Below are 8,204 nucleotides of genomic sequence, written 5' to 3'. Positions count from 1 at the left end.
CCAAAAGAGAAAATCATTTTGGGTCTTCCATATGAATCCTTTTCCTCAAATCATTTCTATCCAATGCCATGTCCTCGGTGAGGTTCAAAGCATTCATATCCTTTCCTATCATCTCCATCCAAGTCTTCCTAGGCCTACCCCGACCTCTTTTAACTAATATATTTTTCCATTTCTCCAACCTTCTAACTGGAGCATCATTAGGCCTTCGCCGAATATGTCCAAACCACCGTAAACGATTCTCTCGCATCTTATTTTCAATGGGTGCAACACCTACCTTCTTACGTATCTCCTCGTTTCGAATCTTATCTTTTATTGTATTTTCACACATCCATCTAAGCATCCGCATCTCAGCTACACTCATTTTTTGAATATGATGTCTTTTGGCAGCCATTCCGTACCATATAGTAAAGCGGATCTAATAGTCATCCTATAAAACTTTCCCTTTAACCGCAATGGCATTCTACTCTCTCTCTATATATATATATAGAGAGAGAGAGTAATGGGTCTAGCTAAACCCATTTGATGCTAAACTGGGTACTTATTGGGTTTTTCAGCCTTTTTGGTGCTTTTTATGCGGTTCCGGCCTTATAAATGTATTGGGCATGGTCGATTTACTAAGAATGCGTTTTGGATGACAAAAATGAAGTTTGGAGCCTCAAAATTTTACAAAGATTTTGGACCGTTGATTTTTCAAATTTCATAAAAGCTCACCCATGTGTGTTGGAATCAAAAGCTTCAAGAGCTGATCCCTGTAAAATCAAGTACATAAATCACATCTGTACGGTCAGAATTTAAAAATAAAATAAAAAAGCCTGAAAAAACTATTTATCATGTGGTTTAGCACCAAATGGGTTTAGCACCCAGCCTTTCATGGTTATCCAGATATGTCAACATCCCTCCAATATATGTCTATAAATATTGCTTTCATGGTTATCCAAATATGTCACTTCCAAATCACTCAGTATCTTTCATATCCTTTTCAACATGGAAAATGACCCAGCCTTTCAGTTTAACCAAAAACAGGGAAATGGGTTGTTTTTGCAACAAAAAGGAGCCCCTACCCCTGTCTGGTTTTCATCTTTCTGTGTGCTCCCACACGGCCCCATCATTATTAAAAGGACGGGAAGCCCCTGGATCAGAGCACAGAAAAACAATCATTCTGCTGGTTTTTGCTCACAAAGTTTTTGGGGGCTCAATGGGTTCTTTGATGGGATTCGCCATTTGTGGATCCTAAAAGAGGTAAGAGCCTACCAAAATTGAACCAGCACCATATTCAATGCTTGGTGGAGCTGCTCATGTCAGATATGATTGATGGTCATCAACAAGGATGGTGGTTTGTGTGTCTGTTCAGTACAGCATATATGACTACTCTATGATGTTGAGCAGCAATCATCTTTGTGATGTATGATGCTGGGTAGCTCCCATGTCAAAAATCATATGGTGTCCAATCTTGCACTTTTCCCCACTTCTTATTTGTGTTTATTTACACTTGTTATCTTGCACCAGTTAGTCTGGAAAGAAACAAGTCCTTCACCAAAGAGGAGATAGAGAATTACAGGAAGATGCAGAGAAGAGCAGAACATGATGTATACTGTAAAGAGGTAACAAAGCTCTTTGCTACATCCCCCTTAATCCATCTTCTTTGGAATTATGACATAATCAGATTTTTTTTCCCTTTCTGGAGGAAAACGACCTCGAGGAACATGAAACCAAAATTGAGCAAACTGATTCAGTAAATGATGAGGAGAATGTGAAGAAGAAAGATGACTGGTAAGTTGCTGGAAAGAACTCTCTTTTTTTCCATTATAATTTTCAGTCTAATGAGTCCTGAGAATTGAATTACAAACAGGTGGACCACAAGCAGCTGGGCATACCTGAATGAACCTCCAGAAGAGGACACCAAAGACGGATCTTTCAAATACGTGGCGCAGTTTCATGTGGCAGAAATGGCAACTGAAAAGGGTTTGAGTGCCAATTGATTCTTAGATGGGATGGAATTGGATGTAAATATGTATATAAGGGTGTGTATGTGAGAAGCTATGTTTATTGTTAAGTAAGACAAAGATGGAAACAGGTTTTATTACAGACATCACTTGTAAGGAATTACATGTTTTGTTTCATAGAACAATAAATTACATATATAGAAGTATGATACCATGTCTATCATCTTCACCAACAAATCTCCTAATTAGATTCTGAATACATGTTCTATTTCATTAAACAATAAATTACAAATATCAAATTGTGATACCATGTCCTTCATTTTCACCAACAAAGCTCCTAATTAGATTCTTAGATGATGGCATGCCTGCAACCACACCCTCCTCGATCCCACATTCGTTAGTTCCTCTTTTAATCTTGAAGTATCCATCCTGAAACAACCAAGCAACATGATTAGGTGAAGAACTGAGAAAAAGAAGGAATATGGAATATGCATTAGATAAAGACAGTTTAGAAACTTACATCCCCCCAGTTCCTGTTCCACTGATTTGCAAGAAGCTGCAGAAAGTAACCCGAAATCAAATAAGCGAAGCTCTCATAAGAGTGACAAAAAAAGGGCAAAGAAAAGTAAGATTTATCAGAAATTGTGGAAACAGACCCAGTAGTGTTCTCCTTCATCTGTGGTTCCCCATCCGATTAGCTTGATTGCATGGTGCCCCCATCGATCACCAGTGATGTGTTTGTAAACGCCTGATTTGTAGTAAACAAAGTCCTACAACCCACAACATGGTGTTCTTTAAGCCAGTCATGTTATCAGTATAAATTACTCAATTTGTGACTTGAAGCTTGGTTGACTCAGGCGACACCGAAGTTTCACAACCAACCAAACACATTGGGCAGGAGAGTTGCACAATGGCTCACTTGCCAATCCCGAGTAGCACAATTCAACGGTGTGTAAGTAGCTAAGAATTTCATTTTTCATGGTTGTTGAATCTTGAATCTTAGAACCATTACATCAAAACTAGCTTTTCTAGCCACCTATAAGTACTGAGAATGGTACCGACGGGGGCTCCGCTTGTCTGGTAGGAACAGCTAGTGCACATCACCTTGTGTTGGGACGTTGCCAGTTCAAATCCCAGCTTGCCTTTCAAAATAAAAAAGGTCCTGAGAATGGGAGCCTGGAACGCAATGTTCCTTCTTGTGGTCTGGAAATTTAGTTGTGATTTTAATTGCAATTACATAAAAAAGAAAGATCAATCTACCTTTCTTTGAGAGCGGATTTGAGAGGGAGATAGGGATTCACTGAATCCCTTACCTCTCTGTTTGGGAGATGAGAGTGGAGATGGGTGTGGAGATAGCCTCTCCCATCTCCACACTTCAACTACAACGTCAAAGGATGCAGTTGACAACTCTAGTCCAATTACCAATTTTTATCTCCACTCCCATCACCATGGTTGGCAAACCCGGCGAGTCAACCCAGACCGGAGCCCAACTGGGTCACCGATTCATGACCACCAATCCACATTCCTAGTGTTTTTTGTCATGCATTTTGTGGTTTTTATTGTGTGATGCTCATAAAAGGATATTCATAACAGAGAATCATGTTTTTAAATCATAAATTTTAACAATTATGTATAGTTGAATACTTATATAGCTTAATCATTGATGTGTTAAATTTAGTGATTATACATTATGAAGTTAAGACTTTTTTCATATCTTAACACTAGAAAATGCAGTCCTAACTCGTTCGGGTTACCAAGTCGACCCGCTGACTCGCAAGTCAAGGGTCAGGCGATCCGAATCTGAGTCACTAGTTTGCCAAATATGCCCATCACCACTCTCCTTTCTGCTCCAACACCTGCTCCCAAACAGAGCCCAAAGTAGATGTCCTTTTACCTCATAAACAGAGAATGTAGCCTCCACTGGACCATTTTTGTAAACCTCTGCCATAATGCTGTTGGGGCTTGAATGGACTCTGTAAGCATTCACGCTGAAGTGTTTGGACTGGTCCCAGATCTGGTTCCTCACTTTGCACTTTTTCTCACACTGGGGAGTTGGATATCCAGGCACACAGCCGGGGTGTTTGCATCCAACATCGTCAAAATAAGGGTCACACTGCCAGATAAAATTGTTAATGTGAGAGAACTCATTAGACATCCTAGACACAGATAAAGGCAACGAGAATGTACGTTTGGCATAAGAATTATGACGTTATGAGAAGATAAATTCAAAGTTGTGAAACATTCTGTGAATCTCATTAGCCTAACCATCGTCAAAATTCCAAAGGTTTACAAGAATAACTCAAGATAGGATGGTAGTAGGCGCAAGTATTTATTTCAGACACTTTTAAGTCATATAAGATCTGCACCCTTTGATGTTTGGACATTTTTAATTGATTATCCTTGCAGTTTCTCATCCTAAAGAACCTCATGAGCAATTGCAAGGAGCTTATGGAGTAACAGTAATTCATGGTTTGAAAATCCACATAATTGAGTCAGAACCGAGAAGTCAATTTGATCCTGCATGAACTATGTTCTGACGATAATCATCAAATTCGATCTAGCAATAACTTAGGCAAGGTTTTTTCTTGAGAGAATGATGCCAAGGTACAGCTAACTGCTAGCCACTGAGGACTCCATTATGAAAGCCTTTTAGTGGTGGTGAGCCCACTATATATGCCTAGTTATCCAGCTTACCCAACCATATGTCTTTAAAGTGTTGTTTTCTTGAAAAAAAAACTCAAAGGATTTTTAATCATGATAATAATTTAATGTAGAATCTCAAAAACCCAAAGAATATGAACTTCTCAAAAAATCATGGCAATAACATGATATTTCAGTTTTGTGTTTTCTCAAATATCACAATTCCTTTCCCCTGTTTTGTTTTTGTGAACAAAACCTCCAAAAGCAATGTCTTCACAATATTGGGAGATTTGACCAATATAGTTCTGAACATGGATTGGCATCAGTCTCAAGCTATTCAGTAGTACATCTTGAGTCTCTCTGTATCAATATTCTCACTACTATTCTAGATTAAACGATCTCAACTAGCACCATGTCAAATTCAGATCTACCTCGTGATTCAAAAACTGAATCCAGAGAAGTGAAACAATTAAAGAGACAAAAGTTGCGTAGGACTACCAGTATCTTTCACAGTTAGAAATCCAATTTAAAATGTTATTGTGGACTAATTTTAAACTTGAAACAACTAGAGAACTACATTCAGGTCCACCATATGCATCAGACTTGAAGTAAAACGCCATTCAATAATTGCGCAAATGTGAAGAGCTCATATTTGATTTGAAAGACAGGGTTGAGTTTTCATTTACAGAAGAATGCAAGTTGAGTCTAAAATAGATTGAGGTCTCAATCCAGCCAGAGCCCTAGAGAACTTGAGGTCAAATCCAAATATGTTAAAATTTGCTCTTCTTTAAAACTTTTACCTCTTCTGTGACAACACCATACTGGACAAGGTATCTCCATGCACTTATAGCGTAGCCTCCATCACATCCATCTCCATCTCCACACATGAACCCACAGCATGAGAGGAGATCATTCACAGATAGGGAGATGTTCTGCAGAAGATAATTTAAACTAGTCAGAAAAGGAAGGAAATCTTCATCATATCAAATAAGGTGGTCTATCACACTCTTTGAAGGCTATGTATCCCAATTGAACACATGAACACACGGATAGTTGAATCAGGAACTTCAACAGGCCAGTGCCTTCATGGTTTGCAAATAGACTCAGTTCATGTCTATGTCCATTAGCACTCCATGACTCATCCTCTCAAAGTCCCAACTAACCAAAAGGCCCAAATCCCTTAAATCTTGTTTCTCAATGGAGCATCAATACAACTGTATATAGAAAACACTACCACATCAAAATGGACACAGAAACGATCTGACAGAGATTCCACTGCTCCAAATGCCCAACAGGAACCACAATGGCCCTGTTAAAAAGAAAAGAGGAACAAAAAGAAGAATCGGGAATGCTTAAGCTATGGGTTAGCAGAGAATAAATTGAAAGAAACCAGTAGTTTGGGAATTACCTGATCTGTATTGCCGATATGATATCCAAACAAGCAGTTCACAGATTTAGAGAAAGGAGAAGAAAAAGTCAGCTCCAATCAAGATTCAGTTTGAAAGCCAAAAATGCCATTGCTCAAGTAATTTACCAAGTATTCTCCTGATTGTGCTACATTGTGGCCAGGCAGTTCGTGCATCAAAATGCTGTGGCAACTTTAAGCTTCTGTCATGAATTTTAACAGGCACGGACTCTAGTGCATTTTTAGGTGTTGGTTTCACTCCGAGGATGTGTTTGAATTGCTCAATCTTTAATTCATAGCACAGAATTAACTATTAGCTATAGGCATACTACCATGAATCACTCGGGCCAATAAAAGAAAGAATATAAACTTGAAGCTCACTGTGTAATTTGAGAAGCGGGGATTTATGGCGGCCACCCATCCAGCCTTTGGATTTGAATTTATTTGATGTACTACAGATTCCTATACATCAAAAGGGAAAAAGAAAAGATACTCCATGTTTAATAACCATTCCAACGAACTATTGACAAGTCAGTAATCTGAACAAAAAAAATTCCCATTAAACAAGACCAACCTGAAGAACCTTGTCATTGTTACCAATTGACGGTATTGGTTTCACAGCGAATATCTAACATGAAAAAAAATGAATTATGGTATTCCCTAACAAATATAGTTGTTAAACACGAAATAAAAAATGCATTGATCTTCTTTTAAATCTAAAAACTAACAAGCATAGTTTGAATATGTCTAGCCTTTTTGCAAATATCACTATAATATCTTGATTTTTTTATTATTGATGTTAAGTTATTTACTCTCATAAAATGGAGTTGAATCCAGAAAACATGCCAAACAGAGAAGGGGGGTCAGCCCAGAATCTCAAACCCAAAAAAAAATCTGCATCTTAAAAGTTCTCAAATGCCATATTAAACTTATGAAATTATTAATGAAACTCATAAAACAGTGGCTGAAAAACAGGAAGTTTCCAAAGCCACCAAACCCAAAAAAAGAAGCACAAATTTGATGATCAACAAATTTATCAGAAAGGCACCATTAATTAAAAGGGTAGTTCTCTAGAGTCTAAACAACCAGGGAGTGAATGAGTGTATCTTACCCCTTAAAAACTACAAAAACCAACCAAAATTTTAATCCAGAATCACAAACTAAAAAGTCGAAATTTAAAGAATCACTCGATGTACAACATCAAAGCCACAAAATTAATCGCGAAAACCATAAAACCGGTAGAGAGAGAGAGAGAGAGAGAGAGAGAGAGAGAGAGAGAGAGAGAGAGAGAGAGAGAGAGAGAGAGGAACTACGTAGCCTAGGGGGGCAGCGAGGAAGTCGCTAATTAAAAATCGCACAAAAAATCACAAATTGAGGAGAAAAAAACAAACTTGAGAACAACAAACTTTAACGATTTCTCTGGCTGTAACACATGAAACCCCATGAAAAACGATATCACGAAACGGTTCTTACAAACTTTTCTGAAACCCCATATAAAATAAACGATATCACATAAAACGGATCTTCCAAAAAGTATCAAAAAAAAGAAAAGTCCCTAAAAACGATATCACAAAAACGTGATCTTCCGAACGGTACCAAAAACGCTCCTTCCCCGCTACGGCAACTACTCTATAAGCAGAATCTCCGACGCTCAAATTGGCAAAAACAAAAGAAAGAAACAAAGAAAACCGAGATTTCAGAACTCTTGAAATAAAATCAGAGAAACAGCATCTCCCAAACAGCACCAACCGCAAAAAAAGCGATACCTCGCCAATCGCGGAAATCGAAACTAAAAGCAAGAACCCAAACGCGACCAGTGACCTCCCCATCCCGATCCCTCACCTCCCTCCCCCTAAATTTCTTGCCCTTCTTCCCCTTCTCCCCTCCCTCTCTCTACGGCAGAAATCTAGAGAGAGAGAGAGACGATGGTCGCCCACCCAATGGAGTCGGGATTGGTCGCGGGCGCTTAAATAGCCCAAGAATATCGGAAGCAGATCAGGTCAAGCTGAAAATCAGCTTTTTAGATCATGCCAACGTGGACCTCTTGAACCAATCATTTTGTGCCAACGTGGACCATCTCAGTAGCCAATCATTGCTGTGGGCTTTTCGTCTCGTCCGAGCCTTGGTAGGGTCTCGGTGGTGCTGTGTTGCTGACAAGGGATGTCAGCTAGGGTGTCAACGGGTCGATTTTACCCGGACCATATCTTATAGGGTCT

The 8,204-nt window shown here is 38.9% G+C and overlaps 1 protein-coding gene and 1 long non-coding RNA gene across 2 annotated transcripts; one reads left to right on the top strand and one right to left on the bottom strand.

Moving 5' to 3' along the window:
- The first annotated feature begins 1,134 nt into the window (after nucleotides 1-1,134).
- On the top strand, nucleotides 1,135-1,988 carry LOC149851204 (uncharacterized). The gene is made up of 4 exons (XR_016433312.1): nucleotides 1,135-1,239; nucleotides 1,507-1,601; nucleotides 1,685-1,770; nucleotides 1,850-1,988. It is a non-coding gene; the product is annotated as an uncharacterized LOC149851204 (long non-coding RNA).
- Nucleotides 1,989-2,065: 77 nt separating this feature from the next.
- Nucleotides 2,066-7,911, bottom strand: LOC149851203 (cathepsin B-like protease 3). The gene is made up of 11 exons (XM_090014095.1): nucleotides 7,755-7,911; nucleotides 6,563-6,616; nucleotides 6,370-6,450; nucleotides 6,118-6,274; nucleotides 5,992-5,996; nucleotides 5,818-5,892; nucleotides 5,384-5,515; nucleotides 3,838-4,056; nucleotides 2,600-2,713; nucleotides 2,464-2,499; nucleotides 2,066-2,372 (listed from the first exon to the last, which is right to left on the bottom strand). The coding sequence occupies exons 1-11, from the start codon at nucleotides 7,815-7,817 to the stop codon at nucleotides 2,238-2,240; spliced, it is 1,071 nt and encodes a 356-aa protein (XP_089870221.1). The 5' UTR covers nucleotides 7,818-7,911; the 3' UTR covers nucleotides 2,066-2,237.
- Nucleotides 7,912-8,204: the final 293 nt, after the last annotated feature.

The sequence above is a fragment of the Nuphar pumila genome, chromosome 1 (assembly GCF_984573655.1).
Source record: "Nuphar pumila chromosome 1, dmNupPumi1.hap1.1, whole genome shotgun sequence".
Lineage (NCBI taxonomy): Eukaryota > Viridiplantae > Streptophyta > Magnoliopsida > Nymphaeales > Nymphaeaceae > Nuphar > Nuphar pumila.
Note: the sequence above shows the minus strand (reverse complement) of the source record. Positions and strands in the feature narration are given on the sequence as shown.